Here is an 18334-nt window from a genome sequence, read left to right as displayed (position 1 = left end):
GTATACAGTAGATATATAGAAAGTATATGTTTGAATAAAATACCACTGATTATTCATATAATTGAATTATTAACAGTTTTTTTTAAGACTCAAAAGTCAATCAGCGAATGTTTCAATTGATTGAATGTTTGGAATATAAATGTCCATATAAAGAGTTTTAAATTATCAAGGGGCACATACAGTGTTAGGTTGATCAGAGCACTTTTATTTTTTCTTCACAAGTCCATTTATTTTATGTACAATATGTAAACACGAACACAAGCCCAAAACAGACATGCTCACAGGAAATAATATCCAGCCAAATGCAGTTTCTATCTTTCCACCTTCTTATAGACAGTCTGATCAGCTTTGGATAATCAGTTATAAACAGAGGTTTCGCTCAGAGCTGACATTCATATTATTAAGTAATTTATTTTCAAATAACTTTTTTTTTTAGACATAGAAATGTGATTTCCTTAAGCATACTATAAAAACATATAACACTATAAATATTGTCCAGGTACTTTCTTACAAAACTTTGTACAGTTTACACGTCTTAGTTTTTTTTTTTTTTATAAATCACAGATATTTTTATGTAGGTTTTCTATACAATGTGGAACAACAATACAAAATTGGTATGAGCCAAAAATGCCCCAGCTGACGTGAAGAGGACATAGTTGCAAATATAATGTTTACCATTGCATTAATCAAAAAATCTTAACTGACATGAAGCGGACATGGTTTAAAACAAAGGTGGAACTTGCATAACTCAAAATACCTGTGATGGCACAATGATTAATGAATATCTATCAATAGCTGTCTCATTATATGAAGACCATTCAAAGAAATACAACAGCTGTGAAATACTAAGAGCAGCATTGAGAAGTGTAAATATTCTGCTGGTTGATACAATCTTGTTCAGAGTTGAAACAAAGTGGTAACAGAGCTATAACATAACTACAGTATGAAAATGTATAACCTCACATTTTAGTTCTCAAGACAGACTACTTTCACATGGTGAATCCACCTGATCACCGACTTATGGAAACTGTGAATGAGAGATGAACCAAACACATGGGAATGGAAAAATCAAAGTGATTTGTCACAGAGGCCTTCCAGCACCAAGTTTGACGCCACATGTCTGACGTAAAAAGCCCCACAGCGTTAATGCAAGGTGTGCGAGAGTATCTGTAGTGTAGCAGTTAGGTCACAGTAACGCCAGCACTGTCCTTGCTCTTGTCAATAAGTGTGGGAGAGTTGCTTTTGTCCGATATGGATCCTGCTCCTGGGGTCAGGGTCTGCGTGGCAGGAGGAGATTGGCCTGTGGATTTCACTGGAGGGATGGAGTTTGACTCTGCTTCTGGTTCCTGCTGAGAAGCTGAGGCTGGAAGAAAAAATAAAATATAAAAATGAGAACATTGACAATGTACTGTATATGTGTTTGTGATGTCTGCAGAATTTGCCTCTTACCCCACAGCTTGCGTCAGTGGCAAGACTGTCTATAAAAAAATAATCATGAGGTAAGCTATCTGTATTTGTTATTGCAAGCCGACACTGTACTCTTTTCAGTAGGTTTGAAAGGTCTTTTAACTAATGAGTGCTCAGGATGAGCTCAGGGTGATAGGAATTGGTGAATACGTGACAATTTGCGATTAGTTTTTAGGAAGAATGACAGAGATAAAATAGAAGTTCCAATGAGGGCCATTGAAGTACGATTCTAAAAATATATATGTTGATTATTATTACCAGTACTTTTTAAAAGGTTAGACAAAACTTGAATGTGCATTATATTTCTGATGTTATTGTGTTTACTGATATTAAATCTCTTACTTTAACACCGTCCGTATTGTGTTTGTGGCTGAAACTTCCATTTTGGATCATCCATGCTTGCCTACCTGACTGCGTGCAGGACTTCATGTGTTCAGGCCAGTGTGCTTGCTGGCAGGGGTAATCGCAGTAACTGGTGTTCCAGCAGCAGTAGAAGATGGCCTCCTTCCTGCAGTTAGCACACCACTGTTTCTTTTTGGTCTCGTCCACCGCTTGCTGCTTTTCCAACTCTGTCTGCTTTTTTACCTCCGCCACCAAACGTTCTCTTTCCTGCTCGAGACTCTGCCTCATCTCTGCCATTGTCAGTTCTACATTTAAGAAAGACACAAAAAACAGTATTCATAAAATATTTATGAAAAGACTGATTCAGTAGTAAATCCACTCTCAGAGGTGTGACGACATATTGCTAGAATCTTACCAAGATTGTGTTTCATCTCAGACAACTCTTGTTGATGCAGCCACTGCAGCTTCTCAATCTCTATTCTTAACCGCCGGATCTGTGGCAAAAATAAACGGAGATTAAAACTTGCCAAGTATTTGCATGACAAGCATTGGTCTATATGCCGTGAATTTACCTCAGCAATGGTGTTTCCTGATGTGCTTTTGGAAAGATCGTTGTAGATTTCAGTCATTGTCCCTTTTATCGAATCCATCATCTGCAAGATTTAGGAACATTTTGACATTAGTACACAGTTAAAGTGAAGTTATATTATTAATATGAAGTAAAATTGTCAAAATTACTTTGTTTGTGTATTTGGTTATGTCAGCAGCCACATCGGCTGAGCCTGTAGGGATCTGCACGTCTCCTGAACTGAAAGAAGAGGAGTTCCCTGTGACCTGGGCAGCTGTCGACGAGGAAGTACTCTGAGGTACGTCCTTTTGCCCTGTAGGGAGTAGAGGATAAAAAATGGAAATCAATCATCTTTTTATCCTCTTATATCTCATTATTTTTGGTGTAATGTTCAGGTGAATGATTATGCTGGTGTATATACCCTTGGCTGCCTGTCGGGTCTGATAGCGGGTACTTGAGGAGTTCTGCAGCTGCTGTGGGCTTTGTGTTTGCCCCGGACTCTGAGCCGGGGACTGCACGGCTGCCGGCTCCTCATGCTGCTGCTGCCTCTGAACCTTCTGCATGTGCCACTTCTGAGAGGACGTCTGGAACTTGGTTGGATTCCAAACCACCGCCTTCTGCACGGCCTGAGCGGCCTCTTTAGGCAGTAGAGGGCGCTGTTTCTTTACAGCTGCAGTTACTGGCGATGTTGTGGAGGCCGAGGTGGCAGGAGAGGGTGCACTGGTGGATCCACTGGAGGCTGTGGCAGCACTGGGCTGACCAGAAGCTGCAGTGGAAACAAGGTTGAGGGCTGCTGTGATGGCCGGTTGTAAAGAGTCTTTTAGGTTAGAGGCGGCCTCCCGTGATGAAGCAGATGCTGCAGCTGATGACAGTTTACCTGAGCAAAAATAAAATAATATTTATCCATAAGTGTGAGGCATTATGGATTTCTACTGTGGTCAATTTAAACCCAACAGGGTTAATTGAGGAACTAGACTTGGAGCCACTTTTGAAGACAAATAATTCAATTAACAGGATTTTTTTGGTAATGAGTAAAGTAGATAAGAGTTCCCGTGTACATTTTCAATGTCCATGTGTAAAGATTGTTGGATAAAGCCTTTGTGGCTCCAACATGAGCTGCACTGAGAGATAACAGAATACTTTTAGTATTTAAAACGTTTCATGAATTTCAGAAAGGTTAACCGTTTGCCAGATTTGTGCAAATTTCGTAATGTGACAATTTATATTTCTGATAAAGGTTGTTTGTTTGAGAATAAAGACGTTTTATAAATAGTATTTTTAAGAAAAGGGGGACCATAATATGTTATCTATTGTAATTTACCAAACACACTTCACTAATCCACGGAATGTATAAATAAGAAAACAGGAACAACCGGCTCAGACACTAGCCTGAGGAAAAGATAGCTATCTGTAAGGCCTCACCTTCCAGCTTGGCGACATTGGGCTCTTTGAGAGTTTTCGCTCCTGGCTCTCTCCTCGCCCTCTTTGAGTCGCGGCCTCCATGTTCGTCTCCCAGGTCGATCACCAGCTCTCTTTCAGAGTCAGAGTCCTGCTCAGCTGATGATGTGGCAGCAGCTCCTCTGCCCTCCTCTGGGGCTTTGGGTTTGTCAGCGAGAGGCTGAAGCGTTCTGGGCTTCTCCTGGAGGTCCCTCACTAGGCCGTTGTTACCGTGCTTGTCTTTGAGCATGGGTTCAGGAGTGGCTTTATCCGCTGTCCTTGTAACTCCCTCCTTGCTCTCTCCATCGACGCTTGCTTTGGGCCTTTTTCTCTCTGCTTTGTCCTTGTCGTCCTGGGCGGAGATCTTTGGCTTGTGTTCCTCGTCGCTGAGATACTCGCTGTCACTTGAGTCAGATTTCTCAGAGTCCTCTGAGTCGCTGTGATCCACACCTTTGTACACATCTTCAGAGACCTCATCTATACCTGTATGGAGAAGCGTATATTCTTAATTACTTTAAAAGTATAGCAAAAAACGGTTGACTTTGTCTGTCCGACTGTGTAATAAAGAATATAAGATCATTTTCTTTGGTAGTAGCCTGACACCAGTACTAAATCTGTAGCAGTCACAGAATCTCTGAAAGATTCTTGTTTTATGGGTAAATCCTCCCAAATGTATCCCATGAAATATTCCATATATCATATTCAAACTATAAATAAAACATTCTTCTTGCTAATAGACTACACAAAAACTGAAATATTGTTCTTGTTGAGTAAAAGAATAAAGTTCTGTGCTTAAAATATCCCAAAGGTAATTGTGTATGTACCGAGCTGTGCCTTGCAACTCTCAATGGTCTTGTCCAGGCTCCTGATGGACCTCTTTGGGGTGGGGAGGGAAGCTGAGCCCCCCTGTTGTTGTTGCTGCTGCTGCTGCTGCTGCTGTTGCTGCTGTTGTTGCACGGTCTCACTCAGCTCCTTCAGATCCATCTCAGCCTTCACCCGGTCTGAGGAGACAGAGGTAAATGTTCAGTTTAAGCACAACATGAGCGCAATAATGATGATGATGTGCTTAATATTGGTCTTCATGAGAACATGATTACAGTTACTGTTGGTACTGACCCAGGTTAAGATTGAGGATACCGCCTGTACCTGCAGTCCTCTCCTGCTTGGGCACTAGTCCAGGGTTAAAGGGCTTCGGGCTGCCTGCAGGACCCATCTTCCCTGACATAGGAGATGCTGTAATTACAAATGTTAAATTGTTTAAAAAATGCCATCATTCCACTCATGACAAAGAGTTGCTTATTGAACATTTGAATTTGTTCTTCATGGCTTGTCTGGTTAATAATCACAGCAGTTATGGAGCAACATCATCATCCATTCTAAGATGTGTTTCTAGCCACTTGATGAATGCATTTATTTTGGAGATTTGTAGTATCTTGCTACCAACACGCTGTTTTGAAATATCTTTGATAAATTGCTCATATAAAAAAATAGATTATAGTCCCTTTAACATGTATTTACCAGTACAGTCCATTGACTCCTCTCCAGTGCTGTAGTGGAAGCCGGGATTCCTGCTGTGCTTTTCCATTTCCTGCTCCCCATCCGACCCCGTGTGAACCGAGGAGTTGGTGCTCATGGGAGACCGAGGCATGTCTGTCATTGAGACCCTCCGGCTCATGCCACTGGGTGTGGAACTTTTGCCCAGGACCATTTTAGGAGACGCAGTTATATCGAAGTTGAAGCGGAGTTTGTCTTGTTTCTCTGTCTTCACTGTCCCAGCACTGGGGTTGGAGGGGTCCAGCAGCATCTGTAGCTGGTTGTTGGGCGTGTAGGGAGTCCGGAAGGGTGCATAGTTGAAGACCCCAAATTTCTTGCTAATGTTTTCCACATAGACTTCCATCTCTTGCATGGCACTGTTGAAAATGCTCTTTGTCTTCTTTACAGAGAAAGGGATCTCTTTGGACATGAGGTAGCAGTTGTTGATGGGTACCCAGGCCCTACATACAAGCACAATACAAAATTAGAATAACCGGGATGTTTATCTGGGCTTTAGACGTTTCCCAAATTCATATACATAGAGCAAATTTCCCCAACAATGCTAAAACGCTTCTCTTACCTGTCATGTTGCCCGAAGAAACGTGCGTCTACCTGCCCGTCCTTTTCTCTAAGTGCTTTTGCTGGCCAGAAGGGAAAGCCCTTTAGCTTAGCCCAGACCAGAGGGTGGGGTGGACTCTATTGGGGACAAAGCAGGAGAAGTCAGTGCCTGACATCTCTAAATTCAGAACTTAACTGTATTAATATACTGCTGAAGATGGAAGGACCTACACATGGCTCACAAAACCAGTTGTCTCTTTTTTGGCATGAAGACAGGTAGCACTCTGGACACACCTCAATCTCATTCATCTAAAAGATATGTATACAATGGAAAACAGATATGCAATTAATGATTAAAGCACAAATATTTATGGAAGATTTGCAACTATTAAATTAGTGAAGCTCCTTACCTCATGTTCACAAATCTTGATGATGACTTTAGCAGTTGCTGTTAATTTGTGATTGCCTGGAATCAAATCACCATCTTAATTTAATGGTTTACATTTGTTGAATAGGGTGATTCTTGGTATATGTAATTAGCTTACCTCCGTTATAGATTATGCAGTTGTGTAAAATCCATTTCATGTCAGCAAGAAAGGCTTCAGTGCAGCCATACATTTTCTTTTTGATATTCTATTAAAAAGAGAAAAAAAAACAAGATTAAAGAAAATAAGTATTCATTAAAAAATCGGAGCAGCAGACCTTGCTCCTAAGAATGGTTCTATGTTTGTTTTAATTTAAGTTCAATTCAATTCAAAGTTACCTTTTCTAAAGTTGACAGGTCCATGGCGTGGAAAATGTACTCTGCATAATCCGGGTGCTGTTCCAGAGACACAGGCTTCAGAAAAGGTTCAGTCTGCTCACCGTGGACAAAAAAAGAGACACATGCATTAGCCAATGTTAGATGTCTGATGTTCTGAATGCATGTCCTGGACTTTTGTGTTTGAATATAAATGTCACTTAAAGTCAGGTCATTTCTATTTGTATCTAACAATATCACAGATTTGCCTCAGGGGCTTTATAAAAAACACATTCTTAGACAAAGGAAGATTATAAGAGGCTTATTAAAGCAGCATACAATGGATCTTTACAGGTCTTACCCCAGGCTGTTTAATCTTTTGAAGTGCGAATTTGAGCAAATAGGAGAGTTGTTCTATTGTGAGCAATGTCATTGCCTTGCTCTGGGTTTCGATGCATTCAGCAACCGTTATTTTCTGCAACAAAATACACTTTTTTAAATAATGACACAAAGACCACATAATGAATTCATCAAACACCAATTACAAGAACAGGATACCAATAAACAGTCTGATTTAGATGTTTTGTTTTAGCTTGTATATTTTGATTTTTAGATTGTTCCAATGAAAAGAAGAGTGTAGTAAATTTGCCTGAAGAAGCTGATCAAAATGTTCAATATCTAAAATTGTTAAAACTTGCAGTGTGAGCAATAAGCTTGCTGGGTGTCACACCATGTGTCATGTAGGGCTAAGGTTTTTTGAATCAGCCAAAACAAAAAGGCAGTGATTTCAACAATTTGTCCTTGCGCCCCTGAAGCTGCTCGTGGCACATAGTCTGACACCCGTTTTGTCTACTAAGCAAGCAAGATTGTGCCTTGCCACAATCGTTTTTGTACAGCCACACACATACACGTCTTCTGCGAGATACCTCACACTCTGGACAGAACCAGTCGCCCTCGGGCTCAGCTGGTAGTTTGAGGCACTTGGCGTGGTACACCCTGGGGCAGAGCTCACAGCAGAGCACCTGGCCCTCGCGGTGGCACAGCCAGCAGTAGAAGTCATTCCTGCCGTCCTGCGGTACAACATCAACAGGGTCTGTGGTGAGTGCTGGCTGCTTCATATAGTAAAAGGGACCATGTCTTAGCTCTGACTGAAATGCAGGTAAGAAAAACAAGGGGGCAGGTTTCAAAAACACGCAGGAACACAAAAAAGGTGCAGTGCAACAAAAACAAGACAGCAATAAGGATGGGTAAGCAGGGAAAGCAGCATATAGGGCATAACAGTTCATAAACCCAACAAAATAATTATTTTAGTAAATAGTTAAATTATCTGAACATTTCACTGAGTGAATCAAGACTAACCAAACAGGTTTAAGGGCGTGAGCTTGAGTATGAGAGCTGTTGTATTTCAGTTATTATAGTCAACAAAGTTAGCATTGTGGTTATTAAAAACCCAACTTGTTCTTTGCTGATTCACAGTCAAAATTATCTTTAGTTTAAAAGGTGGGGTAGGTAATTTTGGAGAAACCAGCTCGAGTGCGCTAGAATTTGAAAATACACAGCCGGAACAAATCTGCCACTTCCTCACAGAGCCCCTCCTCCAACACACGCGAACGCGCACATGACCAATGAGGGCACGAGATAAGTTTGTGCACAGATGGAAGGCTGACAGACAGGTAGGCCATCCAGTTATTTTAGCCGAGCCGGCTCAAATGATTGGTCGTGCTTTTTACAGTACTACGGCTTCCACAGATGACATTTTTTATGGATTTTTTGTCAAAGCACTTCAGATATTCATTGCTATCGGGATGTTAAGAGCATTCCATGGAATATAACAAAAAAGTGTATCTCGAGCCGGTTTCTCAAACTTACATACCCCACCTTTAAGTCTCTAGTCTATTAAATATTACTTGAGCAATTTAAAATATTTGTTGACACATTTCACCTATAACAAATAATGTATCTAATGCCATTTGAAAAAAGCCATATTACATTTACTTTAAAATAAGGAGTAATTGTTCGGCCCTAGAATTGTCTGTCAGTTTAAAGTAAGTTAAACAGAGGACTCAAGGGCAAAAGGGAATCACTCAGCACCGCAATAATTGGCAAGCAGTTAAGGAAAATATGCATATATATATCATAAAAATACATTCACTTAAATTCCGCATAACCACAGAGTATAAATGACCAGAGGTCATTTATGAAAAAAAGGCAAAATGTCTGTTAATAAACTGTAAGCTGACCATGCATTCATGGCAGTGCTCTAAACCTACACAACACATCTATTACAACAAGACATCTCCAACGTTACAGCAGGTTACATCCATGCATGTTATGTCCATACAAATCTATCTTTAAACTGAGTGTACTACAGATAAAACTCAATACTGACGTGCTCTGACACTACGTATGTATATATATATATATATGTATTTCTCTTTTAAAGTGAGGAATTGCTTTGGAACTTTGCTGGAAAACAAAGCCCTCCAAACTCATGTTTTAGTTCACCACATTTCACTGCATGGCTCTACTAAAGTAGACTTTTTTTTAAACTCTTTTTTGGGTGTTCCATTAGCAAAAGTTGTGGATAGTAAAATAAATACTCAAGCTACTTAAAAATCAATATTAGTCTTATATTTACTTGACCCCGATATTCAAAGGCAGCAGCCTGCAAAACTACATTGCAGTGGTTTTTTTGTTAGGTTGAAAAATAAAGGCTTTATCACATTGCATTGGAAATTATGTCAAGACAATTTCACATGGTGTCGCTATGACAATCAGCTGACAATCCTGTCAGTGCTGAAGGGGTTTTATCCATATTGGAAAGAAAAAAAGAGAAACGCCTGGTACCAAAAGAGAGTTGAATTGAACTTAACAGTGCATTTGATATGGGGCATTTGTTTTGGATTATTTGTGGTGCTATCTCCTTTGCTAACTGAAGGAAAGGCCTCCAGTTGAGCGAGTAAACCGTCGTCCATAGCCTTGGAGAGCACGCCAGATCTCGAAATTAGTTCACTGGAGCACTTACCTGGTCTTTGCTGCCACTGTGAATGGCCCCAGGCTTCTTCTTTTTCTTGAGAGGGCTGGGAGAGGTGTCCGAGGGAGAGTGTCCATTGGAGGAATGTGTGGGACTGGACACCTTTCTCTTCTGTGGTGCCACGAGCCGTTCTGCTGACCCTGGTGGATCAGGGACTGGAAGAGGAAAGACATCAAATCATCACACAATGGGAAAAAGACTCGTTCTGTTCACTGCACAATACAGAAACTTAAGAAGATTAAAACACAGTCGCCATGACAGTTATTAAGCTACCCCCAAGTCAAGATGAGGGAAAACATAATTAACAGAAATATATCCTTCCCAGCATTCTCCAATCTTAGAGTTTAGCAAGGAAATACACATTTTATTTCAGCTGAGATATTAAATGGTCAGATGCCGTGCTTAGCGTTTACAACAACATGGTAAATAAATATCTACTGCTGACAGAAGTCTCACTGATCTCATTATTACTAAGGATGCCTCTTGTACATATTATATTACCACATTATAGTAACAAATAGTTCAAGGGCTCCGACTGAACTAACAAAACCCTGCGTTGATACTTGACTAATTCTAAACAGCCAGGCATGATGGATTATCTTTGCAATCCTAGGAGACCGAAGATGCATTACACAGCTCTCATAACTTACAGTTAATAACCTCTACATTATTGAGGAACTAAAATGCCTAAGATGTTTGATCTTAATGAGAGGTGCTCTGCCTTTGGAGACTTACCTTTGGATCGTACGGATGCATCCATCCCCTCTACCACATCAGACTCTGTCTTTATCTCCTCCTCAGCCAGACTGCTGAGCAGCACACAAGAGCACACAGAAACAGAGAAAGAGAGGCAAACACAAAGTCAGAAAGGGTGTTCAGAAGCCACAGCAGCATAACAGTAAACAAGTGGAAAACCACCTAAGGCACCCAGGTCCCAAAGGATCTGTCAATAGGGACTACTCCAGGTTACCATTGTTATTCATTTTAATTTCACTTAATTTAAGCACATCTCTGACATTGTGCTTCCAAGTTCAAATTATTTCTACATCAGTGAAAAACGAGTCCAAATAAGCTTTTACACTGCAAGAAAATGTAACAATTGCCATGGCAACGCTCCTCCGTGAATTAATATTCACAACAACACATACGACCCTACGTCCTTCAGCAGCAATAGATTGTAGCCAAATTAGGTCCTGATCTTTGCGGTACTATCTTGATAACAAATGGTCAAAAGAAAATTAGTAAGGAAAGTCAGAGAGTAGGTCCTTACTAATGGATGGACAGAGTCTCATGATAATAACCGTATATGTTTCTGCTACCCCTCGAGCCCCTTCAGTAACAACAGGGTGACCCAGGAGAATTTTGGCCCATTCTTGGCAACAGATAGCAAGAGATTTGCTTCACAAGCTTCAAGAGAAGTATATCTAAAAAAGGTTGGCCTAAAGCTTCACCGCATGTATATTTAAAAGCAGCTTTCTTCGACAAATGCATCACTGCAATCAGTGAATTCTTACATTTGGACCCATGCATTTTCCATTAAAAAAATATTCACACACATACTTGTAGTTACATACATGTACACTAAGCATTTTGTATAGTTTCTTTTAAAATCAGCTTTTTATCCTGCTGTGTTTACAAAGCTTGTGTAATCAGGGTATTATTATTATCATAGATAAATTAAATCTCAAGTTATGAATCAATCGAAAAGAGAAGAATATAATTGCCCACATGCACATAAAGTACAGGAAAACCTGATTTCCGAGGTCTAATGTCCTGCTCTCATCTCTTTTCCTCCAAGGATAGAGTCAAAGGGGGTGAAAATAAAAGGGTTCTGGTGATAAATACAAGTCTTGAGTATTTGGCTCCTCCTTTGTCAGAGCAACAGAGGGCCCTGTTCCAAGGATGTCGCCTTTATTCTCAAGCTCCAAGAAGAAGACCCTCCCAAAGACCCCTGACAGGTCACACACTTGACCAGTTCATAGCTTGCTTGCAGCTCTGGTTTCCAGATAGGATGACGGGTTTACAGGCTACGACTCAAAGGTCAACCACAATTGTGGGATAAGCCTCTTTTTTCTTCTTCTGAAAGTAAAGGAATGCTGTTCAAGTCCCCTCCTCCATTCTTAAAGAGACATTCCTCACAAAGTTGATCAAATGTCAGTTCTCTGAGAGGCATAAGGAGGTTACTACACATATCCTAAAAGGTTTAACGACTCAGGGAGAGATTAGATCGGATCACATCAATACCCATTTAAACACTAAGTCATCCTTAATGTTTGCTTCACAACTCAGGTTTAAAAATGATTAAAACATCCTCTTTCTGCTAGTCAAAATTCCAGATAATGTGACTAAGTAAACAATTCACAATCATCAAGGCTATTCTAAAAGCATTCATTGTTCTCTCAGTATGCTTATCACAGAGAGCTTATCAAAGTGAAACTCAAGAAAATAAATGCATCATAACCTGCTTCGCCTGAAAAGAGCCAAGTTTCTTTTGAAATATGGCATATGGGTATCTTGTTTCTTCCTGTCAACAGCCGCGCACACACACACACACACACACACACACACACACACACACACACACACACACACACACACACACACCCCCCCCCCCCCACTGAGAAACCCCAACCCCTCCGGGGCCTTCCTGTTCCGGACAGAGTGAACAAACGAGGCCCACATGAAAATAAGACAACGTTAGCCAAGCCGCTCTGCTACGTGTACCTCAGCCCTGAAAAGAGAGACACTCGCCTTCAGCGGGGAGAGCTGCTGCACAAAGTGCCACAGCCCTATCATGTATACACACTTAATAACAAGCTATGCTGCTACTACTACTACTACCAGGAAGACAGGATGACCCACAGTGAAAAAGTATGCTGATCCAAAAGACATTTTCAGATTAGGAGCTATGATCCATCACACAAGGCAAAGAAATCCTCAGCAGATTCTGGGATGTATTCCAGGGAGACGCGGGGTTCAAGAAAACACACAGTATTCCCCTCTTCAAGCAGTACCTGATGGACAAAAAGGAAATAACACTGACTCAATGCCTTTTAGATTCCACTCCTGTGAGAGACGAGCAGGGTTCTCTCGTCACAGAAAATGGAGGCCACAGCTTGCTCCCCTCCCCCCTCTCCCCCATCCCCCACTCCGAGACTCAGGCACTGGCACATCCATGCAGGAGGACCAGAGAGATCTGTGGAGATTACAGTCCAACATTTCAAAAAACACGGCTGTGTCAAGACCAACCTTCACTGACGACCACACAGATAAGGAGGAACACAGAGAGGGAGACACAGGAAAATCCAGCAAAATGAGAGGCACTCATCTCCCTTTTTTCCCCCTTCGATCATGGCTTGCCTCCTTGCCTGAATACTGCTGTCATAGAATAATTAGATTTCATTCTGAAGAAAGAGGGACCATCACTGTGAAGCCACACTGCGATGCTGGCAGAGCTTTTCTCTATACTTAAAGAATGTGCAGTACTTACACATCAACAGACACATATCTGAACAAATGGCCTCTCTTTATGGCGGTCCAGGAAAGCTGCTCGATGCAAACATCATTACTGCACTCTTTGCTCTGGAACTGCCACTGAAAACACTTGGGATTAATACGAGTGACTACAAAACATCCAACTCCCTGTGCTACCCTACAAAACCCAAGAGAGGTTATTAGGATCTTCAAATGACAAGAGACATTCAGCTTTCACAAGACCAACAACCGCATGTAGAAAAATGAAGAAATGCATAGTTTAGCTTTCTCTCCTGAAATCAACATAAACATAATTAAAGCAAAAGGAATAAGATCCTTTTTAAAATGTAATACAATTATTTTAACCACATAAACCTGTTTTAGCAAGACACCTTCACAATGTTAAACAATACAAGGCACACAACATCGTGTATTAAAGAAAAAATTGACCTGGATTTATATTAGGCTGTACAGGGTGAATCAAAGATGGCTGTGGAATTTTCCAGAAGGCCCTTGCTCTCCCTGCTGCTCTCCCTCTGATTGTCAATCTTTAACCTCGACTGCAGCTGCAATTGGCTGGAGGGCCAACAGGGTGGAACATTATTGGTCGGCTGCGCTGTGCCACACGGATCACGGTGTGCAGGCTCCCCTCTTCCTCTTAAAAAGCATTTTTGCTGCAATGCAGAGATTTCCCCCTGCATAAGACGTTTTGTATTCCTTGCATTTTAGTTTGCCCTTCGCGGTTATGAGAGAATAAAACAGAGGGGATTTGAAAGAACGACATTTCTTTGGAGATTGTATTTGTGGTTGTCATGCACGACTCTGCAATTCAACCTCTTCCGTCCTGTTTAGCAGCTTCGTTGACTCAGAAGGAGGCCCACCCAATCTGTCCAAACAACACGACGTTACACATTGCTGACATTTCCAACTATCGGTGTAGCTTTTATACAAACAGGCTTAATCAAACACTATGGAGTAACAGTAAGAAGTAAATGCAATATATGGGAGGGACTCATTTCTATTTAATAGTGGAAGTTAACTTCTGGGTTTACAGAGAGAGGGAGCAGAGATTGTCTTGTTACTATTTTCTATGTGTCGTGTAGATGAAACAAATCTTGTGTCATGCCACAAGAGAAAGAAAACGTCCTTTGTTTCCCCCCACGCAGTAGAGATTGCTAAATTGGTGATACATTATGTAACACAATGTACAGTCTGTGCTCTGAAAAATCAGGGGCAACAAGCAGTGACAGGTTTACTCATGCACCTTGTCTTTGTGTATATTTCATTAAAAATATCTATAAAGACAAGCGTCTTTCTTTATATCACATTACTTGTGTATGTGAAGCAGAAAGAACACAGAGTACCAAGAGGGGAAAATATTGCAACACATACACAAACAGACACATACACACACGTCAGTAAAAACCTGTTTAGTCTGGTGTTGTTTCCCTGTCCCTGCTGTCTGGTCTGTGAAGAGAGCACTAGAGGAGAGCCAAACACAAAATGGCCCCTGTCCTTCTGAGTATCAGAGAGTGGAGGAAGCAGTTTCACAATAGTGTTGTAGAGAGGACGAAGCCCAGGGCTGTAAACGCAGGGCCTGTAGCTTTAAAGAAGAAGAACCCTGAGTCCTAACATATTATTTCTTATAGATTCAACTGGAAGATCTCCCTTGGTCAAAAGGTTTGTTTCGTGCCGGCTCATAAGGAGAGTGGAAACTACATGCCCAGTACAGTTTCCTTTAATGTGTACCAAGTCATTCCGTTTTTTTTTCTCTTTTGTAATATCAAGACTAAAAACCAGTATTCAGATATGCTCTTCACTCTGTGTCTTCCTAACAGGCACATCTGTTGCCCCCCACGTCTTTTCCCCGGCCTGGCATGACACGCAAAAAACAGCACAGAGCCAATCCACTTACAAAGGGTACATGATACCCCCCCCTTCTCACCCTCCACTGCCCATCCCCCATTCTTTCTCTGCCAGGCTACAACACAGACTGCCACAACAGAAAGGGAAATGTGGGTGCCATTTTTAAATCTAACTCTCTTTTGCATTATAAAAAAGGAAAAGGATTTGCCATGGTCCACTCTGCCTCCTGTATGGCAGCCTGGTTGTCTGGGGCACCCATGTGACCCTGAGACACAGAGAGAGAGCAAGGGTGAGAGTCGTTACCCAACCCCCCACCCTCACCACAGTGGAGCGCAGAGGCCTGCTGAGGCCTCCAATCCACCCCAGCTCCTCCTCCTGCTGCTGCAGCACACTAAACTGATTTTTAAGGTGTGCACATTCATCATGAGAAAGCAACAGTCACCACAACGACAAGAAGGAAGCCATGTTATTATCAGAGTTAAGATAAAAAAGACAGAGCTTACCTCTGTGGATGCATGGCTGCCTGACACACTGTTATGTCAACACTTATAAAACATGGAGGACACTCTCAGCCCTCAGCCGGGGAAGGCTCCGTTCTTCAGGCAAGGCGATCAGGCCCCGGTGTTGTTAGCCAGATCCTGACTGGTCGCCTTCCTCACAGGCAGGATACAAGGCCGCTTCTGATTGGCCGAAATGTTTCCTGAGTAATTATCTTTGTTCAGTGCAGGCAGGGGCAGCACTGTGAGTGTCAGAGATAGGGGAAGAAAAAATAAGCATAGAACTAGGCCACAAAACCACAAAATAACATGATTAATATAAGTATTTTTGACATACAAACCCTGTGTGACACTGTTTTGAAGTTTCCAAGTGTAGACCCTGGTTGTAGTTGTCTTATTTGAAGGCTTTAGAAGTATGAATGGCAGCATGTAGACTGTGAAGAGCAGGACACCATGGCTTCTCTGCACAAGCCTCCATTTTTTTTTATGTGGAGAGGCCTTTGTTTAAACTCCTCCCTCCCTCTTGGCTGTTACAAGAGAAAAAGAAAGGCTGTTGCTCCTTACCTATTTTGACATGCAGCCTGAAAAAAAAACAATAAGAAAATAAGGCAGCTCAAATTAGAATTTGTACAGTGAAAACATGTGTATGATGATTTGTAAAGGACAGTGAAAAATAGTTATGTAAATAATATTTTTTAATGTCACACGTTACTGGTGTTACTGAAATAACTTAACGGCCTTTGTAATAACCATAGACTGGTAATAACCCGATGAGTTAACAGTTTACATGAATTAAAGTAAAACATTTTTAAATATGTATCCCTTCCTCTATGAGAAGGAATGCTCACATTTCAATGATACATCATGGGGGCTTTGTATAAAGTGTGCTTAGTGTATTCCTCTTTAACGTCTGTGCTATAACAGTGATCATTAATAATTAAACACAGCTGAATAATGCACCTGTTTTTTTGTGTCCTTTGATATTCAGCAGCAGTGATAAAATACACAATTAGTCAAATAGGATGTAAAATAAATCCTACATAATAACCCTGTCATACATGTTTCGCTGAAGCAATTGTTGACTCAATACTAGAATGACTATAGGTGTGTAAAGTATACGGTTATATTGGACTGCATTATACTGAAATGGGTTTTTCCTACACGCAGTTAAAAATGACGTCCGACTAAAAGAAAAGGAATAATCGCTTCCTAACTTGACTTTAATTTGTTTGACCTATTCATAATTTACCAGCTATTACAATGTAGTATTATCTTCTACTGTCTTATCATCTCTTCGCAGATCTGAAATGTGGTTTACAAATAGCCTAGGTTTATAAAATGCAATCGAGTACGACAAACCAGTTTGTGACCGAAAGTGAAAAAGTTGTGCGCCCAACGTGGGGCTCGAACCCACGACCCTGAGATTAAGAGTCTCATGCTCTACCGACTGAGCTAGCCGGGCAGTGAGAGTAATTAGAAACACTACGCAATTTGTATTAAAACGGATCCTATGATTGACACTATTACAAATTATATGATATTAACATGACAATTACGTTATGTGAAGCTGTATCACATTTCAGACTACTGGTTTAAAAGTAGAGGGTTAGCTTATGTGTAGCTATGTCGGTCCTGTCTCATACTGACCTCTAGCGGCAGAGAACCAAACGTGTTCAAAATGTGTCACCTGGATGCGTATTTGACATAACATTAGGCTGCAAATCATTAGCGAATAAAAAAAGCTATGGGGTTATATTTACAATGACATTAAACTGCCCAGGTATAGCCACAAAAGACATACGTCAGCAGTTACTTAAACCTCAAAAAGACTGACTTTCACTGGCGTGCATTATTAAAAGAAAGACCACCCTGTTTCAAAGAAAACTTCGACTCACGGTTAATTAGCTAAGGTGACGACAGCTAAAACGCTAGCTAGCATTAGCCGTTCGCAGTAATGATCGTGTATGATCAACGCCATGTTAACATTACTTACCTGATTGTTGGTTATCTCCGTCATTTCTCCATTAATTTCCGTTCATTCAGATGAAACCCGTATAAGTAACTAACAATCATATGACTAAAGTACATGTTAATTCGTTAAAAACGGGAGGTCTCCAAACACACACAATGGAAACTTCCGGCCTTTTTCTTTTTTTCTCCAAAATAAAATCTTGAGTTTTAAATTTGAGACCACGGTTCGATCCCCAGATCTCCTGCATCCAGAACAATTGAAAACCTATTATCCGCAATATGCATTTAACATTTCAAAGGTGCTTGCTATGCACATTAGACACTTTAATATTTTGCCTATAATATATTATAGGATTAAATCATAATAATAATAAAAATAACTTGCAGCCAAAAGTGCTTTACAGAGCAAGATAAGAATAAAAACAATAGCATATTTGTAGAAATAAAGAGTAAAAAACTTAATTAAAAACAAGTTATGAAAGCAAAACAGAGAAACAATGAGAGATGAACAGTGATCCCTCTACAATAACCCATATTAAAAGCCTCATTAAATCTATCCATATCCTGCTGTAAAAAGAAATACACTTAACTAAATGCTTTGGGGTTCTAGCAAACATTTTAAAACTAGGAGTGATGTATTACTCTAAACTTGGATTTAATTCCATTTTTAGCAAGGTTAATAAAACATCAGAATTTAATTTTTTTTATATTTCCGACCTTTTTGATATAGAAAGTTGCTGAATGAAGGTATTTAGTGGTTTAGACTGCTATAATTCCTGTTATACTTAGTTAAAAAGTCAATAAGAAAACTAAAACTTGTTCAGAAAAGACACTGCACGTCTGTAGCA

The 18334-nt window shown here is 40.6% G+C and overlaps 1 protein-coding gene and 1 non-coding gene across 15 annotated transcripts; both read right to left on the bottom strand.

Annotated features, from left to right (window-relative positions):
- Positions 1–184: 184 nt before the first annotated feature.
- Positions 185–17657, bottom strand: LOC117450137 (MYND-type zinc finger-containing chromatin reader ZMYND8-like). 14 transcript variants are annotated; one of them, XM_034088192.2, is made up of 23 exons: positions 17509–17657; positions 15853–16096; positions 15522–15757; positions 14579–14670; positions 10414–10487; positions 9670–9833; positions 7571–7792; positions 7006–7119; positions 6669–6761; positions 6451–6538; positions 6316–6389; positions 6137–6214; positions 5928–6043; positions 5333–5808; positions 4931–5047; positions 4639–4815; positions 3800–4297; positions 2799–3254; positions 2548–2690; positions 2382–2462; positions 2225–2303; positions 1875–2114; positions 185–1363 (listed from the first exon to the last, which is right to left on the bottom strand). In XM_034088192.2, exons 5-23 carry the CDS (start codon positions 10436–10438, stop codon positions 1182–1184), a joined length of 3423 nt encoding a protein of 1140 aa, XP_033944083.1. In that variant the 5' UTR covers positions 10439–10487; positions 14579–14670; positions 15522–15757; positions 15853–16096; positions 17509–17657; the 3' UTR covers positions 185–1181. The 14 variants fall into 14 exon arrangements, with proteins under 14 accessions (XP_033944083.1, XP_033944078.1, XP_071059843.1 ...); XM_071203743.1 differs by lacking the exon at positions 14579–14670 and adding an exon at positions 1450–1478 and having other exon boundaries at positions 1222–1363; XM_034088187.2 differs by lacking the exon at positions 14579–14670.
- trnak-cuu (transfer RNA lysine (anticodon CUU)) lies at positions 16905–16977 on the bottom strand. The gene has a single exon. It is a non-coding gene; the product is annotated as a tRNA-Lys (tRNA).
- Positions 17658–18334: the final 677 nt, after the last annotated feature.

This window comes from Pseudochaenichthys georgianus, chromosome 7 (assembly GCF_902827115.2).
Source record: "Pseudochaenichthys georgianus chromosome 7, fPseGeo1.2, whole genome shotgun sequence".
NCBI lineage: Eukaryota > Metazoa > Chordata > Actinopteri > Perciformes > Channichthyidae > Pseudochaenichthys > Pseudochaenichthys georgianus.
This window is presented reverse-complemented; position numbering and strand designations above follow the sequence as displayed.

Bases quoted from the DNA above. Each gene is read 5' to 3' on its own strand.
- LOC117450137 (XM_034088187.2), bottom strand. The intron at 6,762-7,005 runs GTAAGACCTGTA...CACGGTGAGCAG, and splicing joins AAAAGATTAAACAGCCTGGG to ACTGAACCTTTTCTGAAGCC. The intron at 2,115-2,224 runs GTAAGATTCTAG...TCTTAAATGTAG, and splicing joins TGAGATGAAACACAATCTTG to AACTGACAATGGCAGAGATG.